The following is a 26002-nucleotide window of genomic DNA, read 5'->3' as shown; positions in this document are numbered from 1 at the left end:
AATGTTTTTTTTTTTTTTTTTACACAATAAATAAATTTTCAACTTTAAACTTGTGTATACGTTTTGTTTTAGTTCCTTGTATTTATTAATGAAATTAAAAAATATGCTGATTTTTTGCATTTTTTCACTTAAAAAAATAGGTAAGAAAAGCGTTTAGTATAAGAGGGTTGTTACTGACTATAACTATAACTAATGCGTAACATTGGTCACCTTCGGACGTGATATGAACTCGCTCATGTCGTCAGTAATGTCCAGTTCGATAGACGGTCTACATTGAACAGCTGACTTGCTATGTGAGACTGCGTTATCGTCCTCATTTCGCTGTTGCTTCTCACAACGGGATCGTGCACACACTCGACTGGTAATAGCAATACAGGAGCGTCCACACGCACAGCCATAAGCTTAGTACAATTTTCACGGCAAACGCTCATAATACGGTGAACTTAATACAGCTCTCACCACAAACGCTTCGCAAATACGGCAACTAGTGGTATCCGTACATCGAATTCTATCTCTGATAAAATTCTGGGGGGGTGGGACTATTGTGGGGTAACTACCGTTACGATAATTAAACATCGATTCATTAACATATAAGACATGCTAACTCGATTCGAATTTGAGATAACTTCCGATTGATCGGCATTGTCGATATCTCATATCCCCACAATATCTATGATTTCAGGGTTACTCAATAAAATACTAAAATTAAAAATTTCTATGAATTTTTTTTATGTATAATTTCATTTATTCATTTAGTTTTTTTTAATATATTAATGAAATGTTCTTTCTTTCTTTGACAGCGGAGAAAAAAGGGAGAAACATAACGTTATAAAGCGTGCATGGAGATGTGGAGTACAGCAGGATTATGACTTATATTTAGCGATAATGGTAACTAAAAATACAGACTTTATATTGTTAATAGAATAGTTTTTGGGACAGCAATCAATACGCTGTATGTTAGCAACTGCCAGCGGTGTGCGATATCACAAAGCGTTTTGAATTTTTATTTATTTATATATTTTTTAAGTTAACTTCACAAGTCTATCTAAAAAGAGCCAAGCGCAAAGTATCCGTTAAAATTTCAAAATATTTTACGAAGATTAAAAAGTGGACTGTAAAATTTTACTATAGTTCACTATAGATTGTCCGCAACGAAGAACGATAGATTTTCAATTGATATCCATAGTTTTATTATAGGACGCTCACTATAGCTATCATCGAAGAACGAATAAGTAATAATTATCGAAACACAATATAAGAAACGGTCGCCAAAGAGGCGAAATATCTTTCACGTGGCGACAACAACAAATTTAGATCAATGACATTGAACAAAAATAATAATTATTACTAATACAGCCTAATTTGTTAAAGAACATTTTTTTTAATCAAATAATGTTGAGGTTTACGAATTTAATTAATGTAAGAAATATAATTTTAAAAAAATTTATGAATTTCAAAGCTATAAATGTCGTGTTTTTTTTTCCTTCCTATTTTGGTTTTCTTAACACAAATTATTTCTCTTTTTTCCCACTTCTTTATTTTCTCTCTCCAATAACTGCTAATATATTAAATATATTTGGCACATTGGTTTACTAACACAAAATGGCGGAAAGGACGCTTTTTTAATTTAATTTGTCCCTTCACAATAGTTTAGAATCTGAAAAAAAATATATATATATACCTGTTATATCTAATTTAGATATAACAGGCTTTTTTCTTTTTTTTTTTTTTTTTTTTTTTTTTTAATAATTATTTATTAAAGTAACAAGGCTTATAAAAAAACATAATTCATACTTCATTAAAATTTTTGAAATGAAGAGCCATGACTGAACATTAAATTTTGTGAAAATATCCAGACATAATTTTTACAATTAGAAGATACCCTTTTTCAGCCGGGAAGAAAATAAACGATTCTTTCCTACTACCTACTCAACGCATGCAATCTTTAGAAAAACAATAAATAGTGCTCTTTTCGGCTTTTCAGTACTTTTTCATTTCGCCAGTGCGGCCAATAAAGTCGCCAATGCAGCTAATAAAGTCGCCAATATCACCGAGCACAAGTAATTATTATTTTTTTTTTTAAATAAAATAGGTAAATAAATAAAATATCTGAATTTACTTGCGCTTTCTAATGGAAAAGTACCCCTTTTCCGAATGTAAAGTAGTTCCAATTCCCTAAAATTATAATTATTATTATTTTAATTTTAAAGTGACTTCATATTAGCAACAGTAATTTTATAGAGATTAGTTAAAACTTTATTTTCATTTAACATTAGCTAAAATTATTCCTAAAGTATTTTTGCTGTTAAGATTGTACTGCAGAAAATCACCAGTTGAATATAGAATAATAGTTGAATGTAGAATCGGTATAAAAGTTGTCGTTTATTTTTAGCTGGGTCAGCTGCTTTAAAGCTAAATGAAAACTTAAGTTGATAAATATCCTCAGTTCTGTGTTTATAGATTTACCACCAGGAGAAATACCCCCAAACATCAGAGGAGTGGATGTCGGTCTCAATGCAAACAGCATTATTCCATTTTAGGTGAAGAAAAACAAATTTTCCCATTCGGCGCATTTGTTTGTTGTTGTTGTTTCTAATGCCGCTTGCCACAAGGGCAAGCCTGCTTCCTGAAACCGAGCAAATTTAAGGCAGAGTGTGCGTTTCTTGTTTTTCAGTGGCGCCATCCTATGGCCAAGAATTCGTCTTCAGACGCACACACGCCACAGCCCGTTTTATAAGGCGGACCCATTCACACATCCATTCATTCATCCACAGATCGTAATTTTGACACCTGAATCAGAGAACGATCGATCTCCAATCCAGTACCTCCAGAGGTATCCATTTGGTACGGGAACATGAAGGAATTAGCGACTCGACAGATTTAACGTGCATCAGTCACCATATACTACCAACACCTCCTAGAAAAGAGCAGGCCTCAGCACGTGTTACCATAAATATCCTTTAGTAGTCCAAACGTAATGACATATTTTGTATTTTCAACCACTGCGCAGCTTAGTAACCCGAACGTAAAGCAATCTTTCTTATTTTTCATCTACTGCGCAGTTAACTTCGTCACATCGGACTACTAAATTGATCCGTGCTGAGGCCTTCATTCTAGGAGGTGTTGATACTACACGGGGAGTCTTCGGCCGGCTGGATTCGAACCCGCGAACTCTCGGACATGGGCCCAGCGCCCTACCGACCAGGCTATCTCGGCCTGTTCGGCGCATTTAGACTGACGTAACGAAACGAAACCCAAAAAAAGAAGCAGATGTAATAATGAGATTATTACCAGTGAAAATTCGTTTCTCAACCCACAATCAAATGCAGACCACAATCAAGTTTGTTCGCCATCTTAAAAGAAGTCCATACCGGGGAAGAAAATTTCGTTGCAAATTCTGTTTCTCCTTTATTACAAATTTAAAGGAAAGAAAAAGTAAGTACAGACAAATCTAAAATAAGCCATGAAGTTTCAATTACTGAAAAAAAAAGGTTTCAAAGCATTAAAATTCAAACAAATTCAAACAAATTTCAAAATTCAAACATCCTAAGTTATCATCTCATAATTTACTTTCAATTGTAGATTTTAAAGTTTTCTTTTCAGTATTTGAAACTTCATGGCTCTATAGGTTTGTCTAAATTCACTTTTTCTACACTTTAAATTTTAAATTAGTAATCAAGGAAAAAGAGACTTAGCGACGAAAATTTTTTTACGAGGTCCTCTTGAGAGGACGCCTTAACATGGCGAAACATTTTCGTAGCAAATTCTCTTTCACGTCCTAAAACTAATTTTTTTTAAAAGAAAAAAAAAAGTTGTTTTATTAAAAGTGAGTTCAAACAAACCCCTAGGGTAAGCCATGAGGTTTCAAATTCTGGAAAGAAATTTTTTAAATATCAAAATGAAAATGAATGATGAGGTGAAGTTCTCTCCCAACAATTTGGTAGCATTTTGAAGTTTTCTTTCAGCAAATTGAAACTCGATGGCCGACTCTTTGTTTGTCGGAACTCATTTTCTCTTTCTCTCTCTTTTTTTTTTTTTTTTTTTTTTTTTTTTAAAAAAAGGAAAAAAATTAATAACGGAAGTGAAAAAGAATTTACGACGAAAAGTTTCTCCCATGGTATGGCGTTATCTAAATGTGTGTGCGTGTGCGTGCGCGTGTGTGTGCGTGCGCGTGTGTGTGTGTCACCGTGAATGACCGAACTCAAGAGAATGACGATTTTCACCGGTGAACGGTGAATATCGGGAATATTTGTTATATCCGATTTGATATTAATTTATTCGTTGATATAATTATATTAATTCGATATTCGTTTTATTATTCATTATTCGTATACGTTATTCGTTCGCTATTCGTTATTTATTATTTATTCGTTCGTATATCTGCTGAGGATAGATTAGGAGAAACATCAGTGTTCGGAGTACCGGTTAAATACATACCGGGCAGTGGCACTTGACCTTAAAGAAGTATTGATACCCGGCAATGGCACTGGATCTTAAAACTTCAGAGTAGAGAATACCGAGCAAGTGTATACCGGGCAATAACACTTAACTAGACCTAGTATTATCGCTTAAACACACACACGCGCAGGCGCACACTCTTTCTTTTCCTTTTTGTAAATAAAATAACTTAATTGTATTCATTTAGCCGTCACAATGTAAGAAAACAAGTTATGTAAGTTTTTGCAGTTTTCGGCTGAAATTACTCTCAACGACAGAAAGCTTATGAGGGTCACCCTGTATCACCACTGGACTGGTGAATCGCCCTAAATAAGCTGGTATCACAACATCCCAAGATTCATCTTGGATTAGAGTCTCGACCAGCATTTAGTGCCAACTGACCAAGGGTTGGGAATTGCGATGGCTTGGGTTTTTCTCCTGACGGTACATCAGTATTTATGTTTATCCACTTTTATCAAGGGCGAATGTTGTCATCGTTTCAGAGATGCAGACAAGATGGGGAAAATCTAGTTGATGAGCGCAACAGATTGATTAGAAGGTTGCGAGAAGAACAGATGTCCAACATCAATCTAAGGAAAGAAGTTAGAGGCATGGAAAAAGAGATTGAAACGATGGGTCAGAAAAACGTTCAGAAATCATGCATCATTGATGGCTTACAAGTAAGTCACGAGGTGGTATGCATAGGGCAAAATTAGCCAGCTGTAGCATTTTTAACAGTAGCCATTTTTAAAAACACGAAGCCACTTTGATAAAAAAAAAATCAAGTTTAAACTTGATGATAGTAATATTTAATTTTATAATTGATGATAGTAATATTTAATTTTATAATCGTCGTTGAACAGCAAACCCAATGCTGAGTTTACGACTACCAATGTTCAACTCCGTATCCTCGTAATTTTGATCCCAATCCAGAAGACAAGGGAGCTCCTGGATTATTCCCAGAGGTATTGATTTGCTATGGGCACATGGAGGACTTTGTGCCCGGACAGATTTAACATGCATCAGTCACCATTTAGTTCAAGGGGAGTCTTCGGCCGGCGGGGATCGAGTCCACGATCTCTTCGACATGGGCCTAGTGCTCTACCAACCAAGCTATCCCAGCCTGTGACATTAATATTGTAATATCTTTCTTTCTGGGCATTTCTTAAAATATGGTAAACATTAAAGTTTCATTTAGTAGATTAACGATGTCAAGCATTTCTCTTAGCTGTCGCTGAGCGATTGGGTGACCACTATGATCAGCCTGCGAAGAATACGAGAATGACTGGTATCAGCCTCGCTAAATTGTTGTATCCGTAAAGTGTTCGATTACGCGAACTACCAAAGCGGGGGAGAGATTCCCTCTGCTGTGAATAAAAATTGCGTTGACGAGTCTTTGGATCATCCTTTGGGATGTTTCCAAGACCATCGCCAATAGCTAATTGTGCAGCTCTAGTTCAACGTAAATAAAGCACCACTAAAAAGAGGAAAATTTAAGAAATAAGAGGGAAATTTTCAGAACATTTTAAAATATTCGGAATAATTCATCCTTTATTCAACATAATGCTATCAATAATGTGCAAATCGGGTACATTTTCAACGAAAAAAAAAATCGGCAGCTGGTAGACAATTTTTAAATCGCCATTTGTTACGTTTAGTTTCCCTATGGCCTTGCGGCAATCGTTGATTTTGCTCTATTGTGGAAAGATTAAGAGGATTAAGATTTTTTTTTTTTTTTGTTAAATGAGTATAATATTGTTAAATATCTTTCAAATAATGAAACAAATGTCTTTATTTCTATGAGAACTTAATTTAGGCTGAATTTCGAGTGATACTAAAATTTTAATATTTTTTTTCAACCATAGAATAACGTATTCGAAAAAAGAAAAAAACTCTCTAATGATAATAAAGAATAAACTGTATGAAACCAGAATAAGTATGTTACACAAACGGGCTCCAGTGGCACAATCGATTAGCTCACATTGTTACTGGAAAGCATGGGAGTCATGAATTCGATCCTGATGGCCGGCTGTGTTTATACAGTAAGGTGCATGTTGTTTCTCCCATGGCTTGGTTTGGAGAGGGGAAACACCAGATCCGGTCCCAGATAGCAAAAAATAAGGATTATTTTCATTCAGCAAAAACCTGTTAATGTAAACCTAAAAAAGGTTTTACTGTTTACGTGTAAACCTTCTAATCTCAAAACGAGATCTGTCACACTCTGCTCTATTCTACTCACATTACCCTAATCCAAAAACTTTGAAAAACAACCTTCTGTATAAAAACCTTAAATCAAGGTTGTCTTAGCGTGAAAAAAAACCTTTAATTAAGCTAGTCTCAAGGTGAAAATAATCTTAAATCTAGGTAATTAAGGCTTCTTTTTGCAACGTCTTGTACGCTCAGATAAAATCCACCTTGTCATGAAATTTTAATGGAACAATGCAATCTGATTCAATAGCTAGTGTGACGTCAGCTAATACGTCATTACGGACCTTGTTGTAGTTTATTTACGTCGCACTAGAGCTGCACAATGGGCTATTGGCGACGGTCTGGGAAACATCCCTGAGGATGATCCGAAGACAAGCCATCACAATTTTGATCCTCTGCAGAGGGGATGGCACCCCCGCTTCGGTAGCTCAACGACCTGCACACGAAGTCGATCACTTTACGAGAGACCAGTTTGACGAGGACCGATACCGCACACCCTCGGTCCCTACGCAGACTATTCCAAGTGGTCAGCCACCCGTACACTGACCGCAGCCAGTGATGCTTGACTTCGGTGATCTGCTGGGAACCGTGTCGTAACGACCAGTCCACTGCGGGACTCATTATGGACCTAAGTAACCATTTTACTTAAAGTGACAAAACTTGTTAAAAAATGCTTTTAAAAAAATAGTTTTTAATCCTTTTAAAATTAAAGGTTTGAAACTGCAATATTTTTGTTTTATGGAAAAAAGGTTTTTAGTACAAACATTTTCGTGGCGACAAAAAGAAAATTCCTACACAAGGTTACCGTAAGGTTGCATGCTTTCTAGCGTGCGATCCATCGTCGCTGTCAGACAGGGGATCAAAATATCTTTGAATTCTCATTAAGGCTGCTTAAAAATAGAGTTAATAGATTTAAAAATAGAGTTCTCAAACACGGGAACCATTGTTGGGCTGTGAAGATATTTCAAATATATTTTCTTTTAATTAGCATTCAANGTAGAACAGTTTAACGAGGACCCATACCGCACACCCTCGGTCCCTACGCAGACTGTTCCAAGTGGTCAGCCACCCGTACACTGACCGCAGCCAGTGATGCTTGGCTTCGGTGATCTGCTGGGAACCGTGTCGTAACGACCAGTCCACTGCTGGACTCATTATGGACCTAAGTGACCATTTAAGTGACAAGACTTTTTAAAAATGCTTTAAAAATAATTTTTAATCCTTTTAAAATGAAAGGTTTGAAACTGCAATATTTTTGTTTTATGGAAAAAAGGTTTATAGTGCAAACATTTTCGTGGCGACAAAAAGAAAATTCCTACACAAGGTTACAGTAAGGTTACATGCTCTCTAGCGTGCGATCCATCGTCGCTGTCAGACAGGGGATCAAAATATCTTTGCATTCTCATTAAGGCTGCTTAAAAATAGAGTTAATAGATTTAAAAATAGAGTCCTCAAACACGGGAAGCATTGTTGGGCTGTGAAGATATTTCAAATATATTTTCTTTTAATTAGCATTCAAAAAATATGTAAAATAGTTTTTAGATTTTGATATAAACATTAAAAAAAGAGTAATAATAATGAAGAAAAATATGCGATTTTAACTAAGGAATTTTATTTTAAGGTGATAATAGTAAAAAGTAATGCTGAAGACGTTGTTTTAATTCAAAAATATAAAATTGTTACTATCCTATTTTTTTTTTTTTTTTTTTTTTTTTTTTTTTTTNATCCTATTTTTTATCAAAAGCAGCAATTGATAATAAATAAAAATTAAAATAACAGCAATTTTTTCAGATGAAAAAAAATATTTCGTTTAAGATGTGTGCATTTTTTTATGAGAGAAAAAAATTCAATAAAATTATAAGCATTTTAAAAAATTAGAGGAAAAAATGATCTTTTGGGAAATAGAACTTCAAGACAAATATGTATAGGTATATATACTAGGGCTGTATGGTAAGGGCAGTATGAAAATTAAAACCAAACGAAAGAAAATTTTCATGTATATATAAATGAAACTGTAGTATATCCATTCATGTACTTTTATTTGGGCTGTATTCAAGGTGTTTTCGCTTAAGTCTGAATATCGCAAATTATACCCTTTGGCAGGGATAGCGAACCTTTATTCACCAACGTGCCATTTTCTCTAAAAAATTGCTTAATGAGGTCATAGACGTGCCGTCAAATAATTTTACTTCGTGATAATTGGGAAAATAATAATACTAATTACTATCAACTCAAAACTCTTGATTTACATTGAAAAAAAAAAAACATTTTGCAATATCTCAGTTATACGCGTTATTCAACTTTCAAGTAACATCAGTGTGACTTCTGTTGTTGCAGATTAGATGACAAATAACTTATATTAGGTTATAAGATGTTAGTTTAATAAGAACTGCTATTTTTTTTGGCTAGTTATTTATTGTTAGCTCGTTTTTTATGGTTATTAGTTGTTTTTTTATCATTAATTTTTTATTTTTTTATTAATAATTGTGTATTATTTTGTTTATTTTTTGTGAATTTTAATTTAATTGTTACATGTGCTTATTCATAGTGTAACAACAATTGTGATCGGTGGAGTGCCCAAAATATTGTGTCGCGTGGCATAAATGGCACGCGCGCCATTGGTTCGCCATCCCTGCCCTATAGTTTGTTGGATATTCTGTTATTATCTAGACCAGTGTTTCCCAAAGTGTGGTACGCGTACCCCAAGGGGTACTGGAACAGTTTAACGGGGGTACGAGTTCTTATGCGAAATATCTTTTAATAAACGAAAATTTGAAAAAATTTTATTCAGAAACAAAGCTAGCCATGAAAATTTACGATGACGTATTTTTCTATTAGTTACTTTTTGCAGAGTTAACAGTTAATAATTAGTAGTGTCAACAGCCAGTAGTGATTTTTAACTTTTGTACAATTTTTTAATAGTAAAAAATACATTCATTTTTTATTAGTGGTACACAGCGTTACGAAAAATTTAGAAAGGGTACACAATAGTCATAAGTTTGGGAAACACTGATCTAGACCATTGTTTCTCAACGGGGGCGGTGGGAGTATGCCGAGGGGCGGTGGACTTGTTTTGGGCGGTAGGGGGGCGATGAGCATGTTTTGGGCTAGGGGGGCGATGAGCATGTTTCGTTATTCAAGTTTAACTTTATAACTCCCAAATAAAATTATTAAATTAAGATTTATATAATAAATAAAATTAATCTAAAATTAATATTAAGGAAAAAGGATTAAATTAATGTAATAAACTAAGATTATCTGATACACCATTTGTACCACCAATGAAACGAACTTATGCTCCGATCCGAACCAGCACAGCGTAGCGCAGGAGTCAATAGTTTTTGCCTCTGACTCATTCAAGCCATTTAGTGAAAATTGAAGTGCATGCGCTTTTAATATGAATGCTCGATTTGACCCGAGTTTCTTATGATGGTTTTCGTTCGCTTCAATTAAGTTTTTCCTCAGTTTCAATTCGATTTTATTCCTTATTTGGCCAGGTACGTGGGTGAATTAGTTCTTTATCGCAAATTATTTATTAATTTGAAGAATTGGTAGATTTTCTTTTATCGTTGTATTTTGCTGCCATCAACAATGTCGGTTAAATAAGTGTCGTCAATACAGTGTCGCGTACTTGAAGTTTGGATTTGCTCAATCGCTGTCAAACTCTCAACTACCCATGTGTTTATTTTATAACAAAATTTTATCTAATGTGGCAATGGAAACTTCTCATTAGTTGGAGCATTTGCAAAAAATTCATCCTGACAAACAAATGAAAGATTTGTCGTTTTTTCGAACATCAAAGTCAAGTTTCTGAAGGCACCTGCTGTCTCAGTCTTACTAGCAACCTCATCACAAAAATGCGACGAAGGTTTGATTGCCTTTTATAATATATCAAAATTAGTTTCTAAATTTGGGAAAGCTCATACCATCAGCAAAGAGTTGATGCTCCCGGCTGACGAGGAAGTTTTAGAAACAGTTTTACACCATCCAGCTGCAGCAAATTTAGTCACAAATATCCAATTAAGCAACGATACAGTGCTGTGACGAATTGATGAGATGGCTGAAGAGGTTGATGTCACCGTATACAAACTTTCGATATCCAACGAATTTTCCTTTCAAGTTGACGAATCAACCTTGCCAAGTAGTGTAGGCCTTACTGTTGGCGTGTGTCCGGTTTGGGAAGGAAAGAAAAATTATTGAGGAGATGCTTTTTGCTTTATTGTAGATACCAAAGGTGAACCTATTCTCAATGCTGGCAAATATTATTATAAAGAGCAAAACATTCCTCTTGTGAATTTTGTCTGCCGTCACTGACGAAGCTTCTGTAATAGTGGATTGACAGGGTGGGTTTATCGCCGTTTTAAAGAGGGAGTTATCAGATATTTTAGCTGTTCACTGCGTGATTTACGGACAGCATTTAGTATGAAAAAATAAAAGCGACAGTTGACACCAGTCATAGCAATGTGTTATACCTACTGTGAACAAAATTAGCAGTAATGCTCTCAAAGATTGATTATTCAAACAGCTATGTACGAAAAACGATGAAGAATATCACTTGCTCCTATACACCGAGATTCACTGGCTTTCCAAAGGTGCATGTCTCAATAGGTTTTGGAATCTTTTCGACTCTGTTCTTGAGTTCCTCGAAGACAGAGCTGTATCTCTATTATTTGCAAAGATGTTATTTGCTAAATTTAATGGCTTTAATTTACAACTTCAAGTCAACGAGCTCAATTTGATCCCTACAAAATCATCTATTTCTTCCTTTCTAAGAAAACTCATTTTGTGGAGGCAGAATTTTGGTGAATGAGATCAGCCAATTTCCAATCTTATCATATCTTTAAAAGAAAGACGAAATTACCTCATGATGCACAAGAATATTGTCAACACCTTGACTCTTTGCACATGAACTTTTCTGACTATTTCCATGATGTTTTGTCCCTGGAAGTCCCTCAATGGGTTATGAACCCTTTTGTGAATATTGAAACAACAGAGGTTTAAATTCAGGAGGAATTGGTTGAACTTTAAACTAATGAAACTTTGAAATGGTGATCGTCTCACAAAAGTTTGGCTTCAAGGTAACGTCAGTCGCCTTTACCCTAGACTGTGAAGTATCGCCTAATTTTTTTTAAATCGGCTTTCCCTTCTCCACCGTTTCGAACGTAGATTCAGTGCTATCTAGTCACAAAAAAGAGAAATCGACTCGAGATCGTGCTACAAAGGGACTTGCGTATTCACCTTACTAAAAATATTGAACCGAACGTAATACTGATATAGTTACTTGATTGATTCGTTGATACTACTTTTTGATGTAAAAAATTATTTTTGGGTGTTTTTTTTTATTATTTAATTAAGAATAAATGATTATTTTTGTTGTATTTTTTTTTTTTTTAATTTTCGTTACCGTATTTATTTGATTATGACAAATAGACTGCGATTACCTGCCGGGATAAAAGTATCGAGTTAACGTACATATTAATTAAAAGAAACAAGAAAATCAAACAAATTTAACGCGTAAAAAAACTGGATTTTCCCAAAGGGGGGCGTTGAAATGATTTTTGCTCCTTAAGGGGGCGGTAACGTTAAAAAGGTTGAGAATCTATGATCTAGACTATACATTATACGCATTCGATTGTTTCATCAATTTACCGAATAAAAACTTTATTAAAATCATTTCCTCCAATAATTTTTTTTTCTGTTGGATGGCCAAAGCTTTAATAAAGTCTAACAAAAAAAAAAAAAAAAAAAAAAAAAAAAAAAAAAAAAAAAAAAACATGTCATGTGTAATTTTCTTTTCATATTTTTATATACATTTCGGATGGATATGAAAAATTTTCTAACAAAACAAAAGCAAAAAAACCATTTTAATACTGTAAAATGTCGGATCAATTAATTTGATAACAATATTACTTTAAAAACCTCATGCATCGTTTTTTTTTTTTTTTTTTTTTTTCAGGAAGTAGATGAGATGAAAAAATGTACTAGAATCCTGAACTCGGACAAAAAGAGCTATTTGCAGATAGAGGCGAATGATACCCGTGAAGAAATGATAGCCCAGCTAAGATGTGATGTTTCTTTACTCAGAAGCAAATTGGAAACAGACAAAGAATTACTAACTATTTTGATGGTATACTTACAATCATAGGCTTGTGGGGCACATGCCCCTCGATAGTTTTTCAAAACTCAATACTAAACTTAAGTTATTACTTAAAAAAACGCAAATTTTTTTTTTTTTTTGAACCATGGTGGCTTAGAGGTTAGAGCGTTCGCCTTCTAGTGAGGTTAGCCGGGTTCGAATCCCAGAGATATCTGGTCGATCTGAATTTCGCACCTGGCTCGCACCGACCACTGTGCTGACGTAAAATATCCTCATTGGCAGACGGATCATGCGTTAGATTCTCCTTGCAGCCAGGCTAACCGTGGAAATTTCTCTCTCCATGCAACTCAATTGCCGGTTAGTTCGTTCAAAAAGTCCTCCGCGAATGCAAATTTCTTCCAATTCATGATCCAGGAATTTCCTTGTCTTCTGGATTGGGTTCACAATTACAAGTCTACGCAGTTGAACATTAGTAGTCATAAATCCAATATCGGGTCGGCGGTTCAACGACGGTTATAAAAAAAATGCTTTAATTTATTGAAAAAATAGTATATTCAGATAGTTTATTAATAATTTAACGAAATAATTCTATATTTATCACTTTTCGGCATAAGTGGTATCTTAAAAACTATTTAGTGAATTGTTTTTTTAATTGTTCCGATCATTACTTAACGATTTTTATACTGTAATCGATAAGTATTAATATAGCTTATAATTGTGGTTATTAGTTCTTTAGTTTTATTTATGCACTATATATAATTTTTAATTACAATTATTTTCTGCTAAGCCGAGAAGGCCCAGGGGATAGAGCCTTAGCCTTCCAATGAGGTAAACCGGGTTCGAATCTCAGCGATGGCTGGTCGATACAAATTCCGCATCCAGCTTGCACCGACCACAATGCTGACGTGAGATCTATCCCAGTGATAGACGGATCATGGGTTAGAGTCCCCGTGCCGTCTGGTTATCCTTGGGAGGGTTTTGTGGTTTTCCCCCTTCCTTATAACCCAAATGCTGGTTAGTTTCATTAAAAAGTCCTCAGCGAAGGCAAATTTCTCCCGGTACTTGATCCAGGAGTTCCCTTGTCTTCTGGATTGGGTTTAAAACTACAAAGCTGCGGGGTTGAACTTTAGTAGTCGTAAACCTAAAATTAGGTCGGCTGTTTAACGACGGTTATAAAATTATAAAATATTTTTTGTTAATGTGATTGATTTTAGTTTCGTTTTAAGATATATTTGTTTTATAGCAAGAAATAATTTCCAGCTTGTTTTGACCTTTAAATTTTCATTCGGATGAAATTTTTAGGTAAAATGTGATAAAGTAATTATGTTTAATTTTCTGATAATTTTTAACCAATAAGTTCCCTTTCATATTAAACATTTTTTGCAATATTGATAAATTTGAAATGTAACGTGCCAATTTTCAATATGTTTCTATAGAATGTGTTCTGGATTATTTTATTTGATTATCACTAATGCTTTAAAACATTAAAAAGTGTCACATTATTGCACGCAGTAAAAATGTTATTGTTTTAAATTTTAAAGGAATTTCACATCAAGGAATCACACAATTAAATAATAAATCAAGTACATTATGGTGGATCTGATTTTCTCGTATGCTTGCAAGAAATAGTTAAAAAAAGAATTAATTCAGTAAAAACTTGTTCGCGTTTTGGAGTCTGTGGGGGGAAGTGATAAATAATATCACTAACTACAAGTCTAGACTAATTTTAATCATGCTGCTCTTTTATTAAAAATAAATTTCATAATAATTAGAATTGCATCAGGCTTTGTAATATTTTTCAACCACAGCTTTATGTTTGATAATAAAAACAAGTAATATATAAGAAATTTTTTTTAAAGTCAATCGTTAAGTCAATTAGGTCAACAAGGAAAATTTTTTATTTAGTTCCTTTTTAATGATTAATTTAAAAAATTTTTCTAAATTTAAGCCTAAATCTAGTCTAAAATTAATTATTTAAACTGATTAATGAATTAATATTTGAAAAAAGTGTATAAACATCAAGCGTCATCCAGTGCAAGTTGGACTCGCATTCGTGAGAACGGGAGTTCGCAACCAGCCAGGGGAAAACTCCCCGTGTGGTAAATGGTGACTGGTGCAGGTTAAATCTGTCGGTCATAAAGTACTCCATGTTCCCGTAACAAATTGTTCCTCTGGGGGTACTGAATTGGAGATTGATCATTCTTTGGTTCAGGTCAAAATAACGATCAGTGGATGAATGAATGGATGCATGAATGGGTAAGCACTATAAGCAGGTGTGACGTATGGGTGTAGCAGAAGTTGAATTCTTGGCCATAGATGGCGCCACTGGAAAACAAGAGCAATCGCACCCCATGCGTCCATTTCCATTAAATCAAGTCGGCCATTAAAACAAGCGGCCATATGCTTTAATGGCCGACGACGGCAACAACAACAACAGAAGGAGATAACCAATAACACCCTCGAACATACATTGAAACTACACCACTGGTTAACAGACACGAAAACTGAATTTATTCTCTTCCAACAGCCACATAAAGATGAACTTAAGGATTTACTGGATACCACAAAGCTGGAAGAACATCAGAAGAGACATCTTCAAGAGATAGTGATGCATACTCACATGAGAAGAATCAGAAAATTTCATTGGGAATTCGGTCGACTTCTTATCAGATGTCAAGAAAAAAGAACATGGATAGAAGAATCTTTTCAGGTAATGTTATCATGAAATCCACTAGCTAAAGTATCGTTGTGGTAGTTCATTTACGTCGCACTAGAGCTGCACAATGGGCTGCTGGCGACGGTCTGGGATACACCCCAGAGGATGATCTGAAGACACGCCATCGCAAATTTTGGGATAGCATCTCAAATTCGATAGCCCGACAACCTGAGTACGAAGTCGAGCACTTTATGGCAGAACAGTTTAACGAGAACCAATACCGTACACCTACTCAGACTGATCCAAGTTGTCACCCACCCGCACACTGACCGCAGCCAGTGATGCTTGACTTCGGTGATCTTCTGGGAACAGTGTCTTAATGATCAGTCCACTGCTATACAATCAGATACAATTTCTTTTAAATCTTACGGTAGAGCCGTGATGGCTATGGGGATGGAGCACTTACCTATTAAAGAGGTAAACCGGGTTCGAATCCCAGCGATGGATGATCGATACGAATTCCGCATCCGGCTTGCTCCCGACCACAATGCTAACGTAAAATATCCTCAGTGGTAGACTGATCATGGGTTAGAGTCCCCTTGCCGTCAGGCTAACCGTGGAAGGTGTTCGTGGTTTTCCTCTCCATGTAACGCAAATGCGGGTTAGTTCCATCAAAAAGCCCTCCACGAAGGCAAATTTATCCCAATACTTGTTCCAGGAGTTCCCTTGTCTTCTGGGTCCGGTTCAAAATTGAAAGGCTCAAACACAAAAATTGGATCGGCTGTTCAACGACCGTTATAAAATAAAATAAATCTTACGTTAATTGAGAAGAGAATTTACCAGTGAACATATGAAGAAGCCAAGCTCAAATATCCATAGATAATTTTTTTAAGACATCTCTTTTTTTCGAACAAAATTATTTAAGCTATTATAACATTGCATTATTAATAACTTAACCTCGTGCCCCCATTTCAAGTTACCTGTTATTTCTGCAATATTGGAAAAACAATCTTTTCTAAGCTTGAATTAAATTGTTATGTCTTCTAATTATAATGTTTTTCGAAAATAGAAACTGAATTCAACAAGTGCTGCCAAGCACGAAGAAATTGCAAAAGATGAGTAAGTTTAAATTTTTAGTGAAATTAAAAATAAAAATAAAAAGATTAGTTAACAACGAGTGATAGTTATGTCTTAATGTCTTCTACAGGTGTTAACCCTTTTACGCAGAATTTTGAAACACATTTTTCATACTGTTTCTCGATATTTTGTATGAACTTAAAAGTCAAAATAAGTGAAAAATATCATATTTCGAATTAAAAAAATTTATAGTTATTAAATACAGCATGAAACACCGGTGTCTCTTTTTTGCATCAGAGGTAAAATCTTCCAAACAATGATTTTTCAAATTTGCATTTATTTGCAGTTATTTAGATCTAAGAGAAACAGTTACTCATCATCGAAGTTTCTATCATTTACAAAATCAATTCTTGATAAACTTTTGAATATGAAATGAAAAAATTCCAACCATTTAGAATTTATATTTTAATACAAAATTCCGGAAATCTAACAGATTTTTTTCTAGTAAATATTAGACTGTTATAAAATGAAATAAAATATAAAATCAATACGAAAATTTCTTAATGTACACTGGTGTGCAAAACTTAAGCAACAAGTGGTTTTTCGGCCACAGCTCCCCAACAAAGTATAAGATAGCCATGAAATTGCAGTATAATATGCACGTAATTCAGTAGAAAGATTATTTGTATGCAAATTTTAGAAATAAAACGTCGTAGGTGATGTAAGTGTATGTAAACTTTGTGGGTCGGCGCGCGCAGGTCAAAGCTGTGATAAAAGGATGAAGAGCACCGTAATAAAGACATTCGCTGTAAGTGCAAGCGATTTGTTTTGTGAAACATGTCTTCAAGAAATCATTTAGACGACTTTACTCGAGGAAGACTGACTGGGAAGCTTGAGGAGGGGCGTAGTTTGACCAGTGTCACCGAAGAGTTCGGGATCAACAAAAGTGTTGTTTCTCGTGCTTGGAATGCCTTTCAAACTACTGGTACAGCTGTTCGGATGGTTGGTGGTGGCCGTCCAAGGAAAACAAGACCAAGAGATGGCCGTTACATTGTCCTCCAGGCGAAAAGAAACCTTTTTCAGTCAGCGAGCGCCATATCTCAGCAACTGTGCACAGTCACAGGACGACAAGTATAAAGATTTACAGTGGCCAGACGCCTCCACAAAGGTGGCTTATTTGCTAGACGTCCTGAAAGCTGCATACCTTTAAAAGTTAGCCATCGGCGGCACCGTTTAGAGTGAGAACACGAAACCTGGACACCTCATCAATGGAGTCGCGTCCTCTTCACAGATGAGAGTCGTTTTAGTGCTACAAGCGATTCTCAACGTCAGTTGATCTGGAGAGAGGTTGGAGCTCGATTTCATCCCAATAACATCGCGGAAAGAGATCGTTACGGTTGTCCTGGAGTTGTCGTCTGGGGTGGCATTATGTTGAACGGGCGGACTGAACTTCAGATCTTCGACCGAGGTTCCGTAACTGGAGACCGCTACTGCAATGAGGTAATCCTACCCCATGCGCGTCTGTTCCGAGGGGCCATTGGACCAGACTTCATTTTTATGGATGACAATGCCTGGCCACATCGTACTGCTAATGTTCAAGAGTTACTGGAAAGTGAAGATATCACACGAATGGATTGGCTAGCTTACTCTCCATATCTAAATCCCATAGAGCATGTGTGGGATGCATTAGGGAGACGTCTTGCGACACGACAGTATCCTCCTGGCAACCCCCATCAGCTGAAAGATGCGTTAAAGGAGGAATAGAGACGTTTACCCCAAGAACTCCTGAATAATCTGGTGCTTAGCATGGAGAGACTATGCCAAGCAAACAATTACAGTAAGGAGAGGGCATATCCCATACTAGGAAACATCTGCCAGTTGTACTTACGCTTCTTCAGGCAATCATGTGTAACGCCACTGTCAAATAAAGCCTTTTTTTGCTCCATATCCTACTTTAATCTTTATATTCATTTCTGCGCCATTATTCTTTAACCATCGTTTAAGTACAAAATAATGTACATCATATTCAAATTTCATGTCAATCGGATAATTTCTTGTAGAGTTATGACAAAAAACGCACTTGTTGCTTAAGTTTTGCACACCAGTGTATTTTATTTTAGTTATAAGAAAAACTCTAAGTTTGAAAATGACAATTTTTTGAGATTCTGAAATAGCACGAATCTTCTATTTTTAGTATTTGTTTGATAAGGAATATTTTCCTAACATAATAAATTATATACTACCATAAATTATTTTCCTAAAGTTGAGATAAATTTTCACAACTCTTTTATCAAAAATTTTAAAAAGGCAATTTTTAATGAGTGTCGAAATAAAAAATTGTAATTATTTGTGCAAAGTAACCTGTTCTATTTACTTTTTATTACTTAAATAACAATTTAAAAAATAATCTTCATTTTTGGAAGAAAAAAAATAGTGACTAGCCAGCATGGAGTAATGTTAAAGCAGTAGAATGTTTTTAAGTTCTTCATATTCTCAGCTAACTGGCAATAAATCCAAGCTTTACAATAGTCAGTTAGTCGCAGAACTTTACAATAATTTAAAAACGAATGTTTAAATTTAGAGGAAATTAAAGTACAAAAAAAAAAAAAAAAAAAAAAAAAAAAANAAAAAAAAAAAAAAAAAAAAAAAAAAAAAAAAAAAAAAAAAAAACTGGATTAGTGTGTGTATATTATTCAAATTGTATAAATTATTATATTTTTCAAATTGTATCGACTACTGAAAAAACGAACTTAAAAAATAAAAATTTAAAAAAAGCTCTGTAATCACACTATCAAAAACAGGCTTTTATAAAACTCTACATTGTTTTATTCAAACCTCGATCTTTACTAAATTACGTATAAATTATCAGACGACTTTAATAGAAACATCGCGTATTTTATATTTATAAAGAGAAAAATAATAGCAATCGTTTATCAACAGGGGAAAAAAATGTAAAAAATATGAATGAAATTTTACGCAATGTGCGATAAGTCAAGTTCCTCGTAAGTTAACCACAATTAAATATTAATCGCGCCATTTGACTATTTCCTTATTGTCGCCAAATTATTTTCCTAAAAATAATTCATTGTAATTTTTTCGGCTTCTATTAAATAAAAAACAGTTTAAACTTCAGATTTTTCATTGGAAAAATACGGAGATTAATATGATGTAAGAAATGTATGCCTCATAATTAAAAAACATTTCATCCAGAATTTAATTAAGTATTGAATATTAAAAATTGTTTGCATGAAATTATCTTTGAGTAAATCGGTTTCATGAGTAGATGCAATTTTTTTAAAAATGCTCTATTTGTTTTAAAGATATGACTAAAAATAAAATTAACATTAAGGAGATCAAACTTTCATTCACTCTCCTGACTAAACTATTAAGGCCACAATTTCCAGAATGCGTTTTTGAAACCTTTATTTTGAAGGTTAAGAATCCAAACGTGTAGAAAAATATATTTGTTTATACAGAGAGAGTACGTTTTTGTCTCTGATTTCGAAAACATAATTAATAATTAGCATCAAAAAATTAGTATATTTTGGATAACCCTAAATAACCATGTAGATTTACACTTGAAAATTCATGAAAACTTATGTAATGTGAAAACGTATGTTATCGTGAAAACTTGTGTGAATATTAACATTTGAAGAAAATAAAAGCTTTTTTCTTTTTTTGCATATTCCGCAGCGGGAAGAGGGAACTTACCGTTACTGTATAGACAAGTGAGGTCTTGTTTCTGAAATATTTTTTACGCTGAATCAAATTAGACATAAAGACAAGTCAAAGGGACTATTATTTTAAGATTTATAGAAGTTTTTATGCTTCGAAAGTGCAATTTTGTACTTAAATTTTTGCAAACCTGTCATTACTATGAAGACAAGTGACGTATGGTTTACTATATATACATATTTGAAAGTTTTTTAAAGTAAAATCTTATGCTTAGTGTCAAATTGCTCAGAATAAAACAGGTCACAATAAAAAAAAAAATCGAACATTTTGGTAGAAAAACCCTCTAAACCCCTTGAATACTTTTAAAGCAAATGAAAATATGCAAGCATATGTCAAGTATTGACAAGTATATGTCAATGAAGTTCGAATTTATTTTATGTGTTGATTGTTGCTTGTATAATAATAAGTATGGTATATGGTACGTTAAATTTTATTTGTGTTTCAGATCAGAAAATTCGAAGATAATCGATCAGGAAAATTCTCTTCTTTCAGACTTAATAAACTCTCAACATCAAAGGTACGATCCTCATTAACAGACAGTTTTTCTTTTAAATTCTACTACTTTGTAAAACTTATTTAGTCAACTCAACCCCAAAAATGGTGGTAACTACTTTACAACAAGGTGGAGTTGTGAAACACCACAGGTAATCTAGGTGTTTTACTACACCAGTAATACACTACTCGCTGTAAAGTAGCTATACTCCGTTGCAAGTTAAGGAAAGACCACTGTTTTTGTTTTATAGGATTTAATTAATCATCATATAGTTCCGTTTTATTTCGTTATCAAATTATACAAATATGATTTCCAAACAATATAAAAGCTTTTAAAAATTGAACACGTCAGACAGAAATTTAATTCTTCCTATCTTTCACGATGTAGAATTATTAAAAAAAGATTACAGTTTCGTAGTCTTACTGGAATCCTATGGAGTTGGCGACATATTTAGGTAAAAAAATTTTTTTAAGAACATTTGTTCTTCAAAGAGAAACAACTATATGACGTTGCAAGAGCATTGTATTTGATTGGACCACTAAAAATGATGCNAAAAAGATTACAGTTTCGTAGTCTTACTGGAATCCTATGGAGTTGGCGACATATTTAGATAAAAAAATTTTTTTAAGAACATTTGTTCTTCAAAGAGAAACAACTATATGACGTTGCAAGAGTGTGATGTTGCTACATCACACATGCGTTGTTTTCTACTCCTCAATAGTTTTTTCAGTTATTTTTCTGTATCGATTAACCCTACCCTAACTTTAACCGTATATCGTTTTTGCGCTTTCCCGCGTACCTTCTTGGCGTCAGTCGAGGAAGCTACCGTGAGAAAGAAGCAACAGTCTCATTTTTGATACTTTTCAAGTTTTCCTCCCAATATGTTTTTTAAGATATTTCACCTCTCTAAATTTTAAGATGTAAATTAATATTTAAAGTTCCTAAAGTAAAATGTAAGGGAAACCAGATTGTATTTTAGTAGATCTCTGGCAAATAGAGATGTGCAGCACGTGTGCGTTTGTCGCCAATGGTTGGCGGACTTCCATGATAAAATCTTCGATATAACTGCTTATAAATCGTCGGTGCTAGAATTCTTTTTAAAAGGACATAAAAAGAAGGAAGCCTCGTTCGAGTGGAAATGCGTAAGAAATGGTGAAAAGGGAGCCAGCTCCATCAAAGTGAACCAACCGAAAGTTTTGATGAATAAAAAGTTTCTCAACACTTCTTAATGAACTGTGTGCCCTCTTTAACTTCATCTCAAATGCACTAGTTGACCAGTAGAGGAACCTGGAGATCCTTCTAGAACGAGGGGTCAGGTAATTGATTTGAATAACATCTCACTAATACGATCACTCTTTTATGTTTTTATTTATTTCATTCAATATATATATTTAAATCATAATGATATGACAAAGAGCATTGTATTTGATTGGACTACTAAAAATGGTGCGTTTTATGGTGACATGCTCTTGAACAAATCAAATGCCAGACAAAGAATTTTTACTTTTGCTTCGTTGCAGAAGAAAATTGCCTGACAGAAACAATATTTATTTTTCTTTCATAAGTTTCTTTAAATACGAACAGAAAGACGTATATTTGTTATGATTTTCAAATGACTTCAAAATACACCGAGAAAGAGCTGTGGACGACGTAACAAACTTAGTGAGAGGCATTGACACTAGGTGGCTGTGTCTCTATGGCTTCGACTCACCTTTCTTTTGAGTCTTATATCCACGTTTTTAATTATTTCTCGTTTACTTCTTTGTGTTGTTTTACTTTGAGTAAAAGCTATGATTCATAAAGTAACACATGTTGAGTGATCGAACACGGCTTTGTTAAATCACTAAAGAAATAGGTCGGAATTAAAATACTTATTTACCCAGAAAGCATACAACCTTACGGTCACCTTGTATCGGAATTTCCTTTTCATTGTCTCGAACAAACCTTACAATTACCTGGATTTAAGATTATTTTCACATTGAGACTAGTTTTATTCAAGGATTTTTTTTTCGCGCTTCAAAACCCTAAGACAACCTAGATTTAAGATTTTTATATAGAAGGTTGTCTTCCAATGTTTTGGATTAGGGTAATGTGGGTAGAATAGAGCACAGATCTCGTTTTAGGGTTAGAAGGTTTACACGTAAACTGCATAACAAACTTTCTTAGGTTTACATTTAAAGGCTTTTGGTGAGTTAAAATAAACCTTATTTTGCAATCTGGGTATGTTTCAGGATATGTCAAATAGTGGACGACATGGTTGAAGACATCGAATGGCTGTGTGAACTGCGATGTGATCAGTATTTAATTAAAGAATTCATCCAACTCCTCAGAAAGAAGCAAGAACCAGAGAGTCATCAATGCTTGGATGAAATGGAAGTTATGTAAGAACTGATTTCCTAACTTAAAATATCGTCAGCATTGGTTAATTTGCACATTTGAAGTCACCCCTTCGAATCATTGAGTCCTAGTACGTGAAAATCTGATCATCAGATCAAAAGTTATTCAATTTATTTATTGTGCCACTGCACGTACATTTATTAAAGAGATAACGCTTTCAGAACAGGACCCAGAAAGCATGCAACCTTACGGCAACCTTGTTTCGGAATTTTCCTTTTAGTGTCGCGAAAATGTTTGTACCAAAAACCTTTTTTCAAGAAAGCAAAAATATTGAAGTTTCAAACCTTTCATCCTAAAAGGATTAAAAATTATTTTTAAAAGCTTTTTTTAAAAGTATTGTCGCTTAGAAATGGTCACTTAAGTTCCTAATGACGTTTTAGATGACGTCACACTAAAGATAGGATCAAATTGCTTTGCCCATTAAAACTTCATGACAAGCTGGATTTCAGCTGAGCATACAAGACATTGCGAAAATAAACCTAATAATGACCTAGATTTAAGATTATTTTCACCTTAAGACTAGCTTTTTTCAAGGATTTTAAAGGGCTTGAAAACCCTGAGTCAACCTCAATTTAAGGTTTTTAAATAGAAGGTTGTTTTTAAAGGTTTTGGATTAGGGCAATGAGCATAGAATAGAGCAGATTATCACAGATCTAGTTTTAAGACTAGAAGGTTTACTCTTAAATCGCATAAAACCTTCTTTAGGTTTATATTAAAAGGTTTTTGCTGAGTGAAAATAAACCTTATTTTGCTATCTGGAAATTAATCTCTACATCGACAGATTAATACAAATTAATTTAAGGAATTTTTCAGTATCCTCAAAATCAGTTTTCAATTGTCTTATCCAGCATACATCCATTTTTCAATTGGGTGGCTGGGTGGCGCAGTTGGTTTGTCGTCGGCCTTCTGAGCCCAAGTCTGCGGGTTCGATCCCCGGCCCAGACACCGGATTTTCGGGATGCAGAAAATCCTCAGCGGCCATGTCGTATGATTATGCGGCATGTAAAAGATCCCTGGAGTGCCTTATTGGCTCTTGACAATTCCGGCAAAATTAAATTCCTAGTGCACTTTAGCATCCAAATAGAGTCTCGGTGCTGCCATCTAGTGTGGCAGAAACTAGACGTCCAAATTAACATGACCAACGGTATCTCACCCATTGTGGTGGTCCTGAAAGAGTGGATACCACCTCTGGAGAACGCACTAGGTCTGCTCATCGGCAAGACCGATAGTGCAGCTCATTGGAAATAAAATAAAAAAAAAGTTTTTAATTGTAAAATTAAATTTTAAAACATATAAAAATGTTGTGGAATTTTAAATGACTGACTTAAAATCGCATAACTTATAAGGAAAAATCCTTAAAAGCTCTTCAAATTATCAAGATATCTTTTAATATAATAAATAAAGTGACCTCTTTATTTTCTACCTTTTTCAAAAGGCATCGTGCGGAATCATCAAAAGTTTGTTAAGTACGAAAAAGATATTAAGCAAAAACTCAAATAAAAAATGTAATATAAAATCCAAGGCAGTCTCTTCGGAATTCACAGAAATGTGTTTGTTTCTCTAGATTGAATATCCACATGAAAGAAGGAGCTATGATTTCAAGATTTCGAAAAGAATATTCCTCTCATTTATCGGAAGACTTCCTTTTAAATATAGTTTATGGGTTCGAAACAAAAGAAGAATACTTTAGAGAACTTCAACATACATAATCAGCATACATCCATTAAAACAATGCTCATTATTTTGTATCCTTTCGTTACCTTAACATTAGCTTCTGAATAGTCATTGGAGTTATGCAAATTGAATAAGATATCTCTCCTCTCCGTTACTATGGTTTCGTCAAATATGTTTCCCCCCCCTCTATTGCAGTACATTTCAGTCAAACTAAAAAAACTATATTCTTAGTAAATTTCAAAATGCCAAGTCTGACGTGCCCATGGTAACGCTGAATGTAAAGTGCGGAAATAGCGTAACTTGGAGGTGTTCATTTTATTTAGTAAGAGTATAGTTTCTGTCATAATTGGGGACTTGCACTTCAAGAAGAAGATCTCCCATACCCACACGTGACGTCAGACCCGAATAAAATTTCTAATAGTTTATTCATTAAAATTTTTTTTGAACTTTTCTTTTAAATAATATCTCAGAAGGAAGTTTTAAACTAATATTAACAGGCCTCGTAGAAGGAGAAGGGAAAAAACGCAACATCTTTTAGAGTATATATATTCATATGCCAGGCTTCTTTTAAAAAAGGATTAAAAAAAAAACAATTAAAAAAACTTAAAAATATATAATTTGCTCGATTTAACTATAAAAGCAATTGTTATAGCAGAATAATAATACGATAAATAGAATCTTAATCAATCCATGGTCTATTGCAAACGATAGATTCCGGAAAACGACGAATACCGGACAACATAAAACAACGGCATGAAATATGAAAAAGAAATGAACTTATTGAGTTTACAATTAATAAAAATAATTATACGTACAAACTTAAAAAATATTTCAGAAACGACAAAAAAAAAAAAAAANAAAAAAAAAAAAAAAAAAAAAAAAAAAAAAAAGATGAATAAATACAATTATTTATTTTAGAAATTTTAGTTTGAACACGCTCTTTTCTTCTCAACGGAAAAAAAAACAAACATTTTCAAATGATCTTAAAAACAGATAAATTCTTACCGTTGCTTCTGCAAATATTGTCCCTGCTCTGTTTTAGTGTCTATTATTTTGCACTCACAACCACTGATACATCACACGTCATGTCTGAAGCGTTTTACACAAACTGCAACAAATCCTCAATTTTCTTCTTGATCAGGTGTCTTCTTCTCAATAACTTCGGGGTCTCCCCGGCCGATCGCCCGCCAAACGCTGTGCAAACCGTGGAGGTAGCCGATTCGAATCC

General features: G+C 34.2%; 1 protein-coding gene across 1 annotated transcript; it reads left to right on the top strand.

Annotated features, from left to right (window-relative positions):
• Positions 1-800: 800 nt before the first annotated feature.
• LOC107441471 (outer dense fiber protein 2-like) lies at positions 801-25376 on the top strand (the record flags this gene model as incomplete). The annotated part of the gene is given in 8 exon segments (XM_043045689.2): positions 801-888; positions 4941-5117; positions 12602-12772; positions 15270-15452; positions 16468-16517; positions 20656-20727; positions 22935-23084; positions 24665-25376. Coding segments are annotated over 8 exon segments (1036 nt in total), but the record flags the coding sequence as incomplete, so codon positions are not given.
• Between the last annotated feature and the right edge of the window lie 626 nt (positions 25377-26002).

The sequence above is a fragment of the Parasteatoda tepidariorum genome, chromosome 3 (genome assembly GCF_043381705.1).
Source record: "Parasteatoda tepidariorum isolate YZ-2023 chromosome 3, CAS_Ptep_4.0, whole genome shotgun sequence".
NCBI classification, from domain to species: Eukaryota; Metazoa; Arthropoda; class Arachnida; order Araneae; family Theridiidae; genus Parasteatoda; species Parasteatoda tepidariorum.
This window is presented reverse-complemented; position numbering and strand designations above follow the sequence as displayed.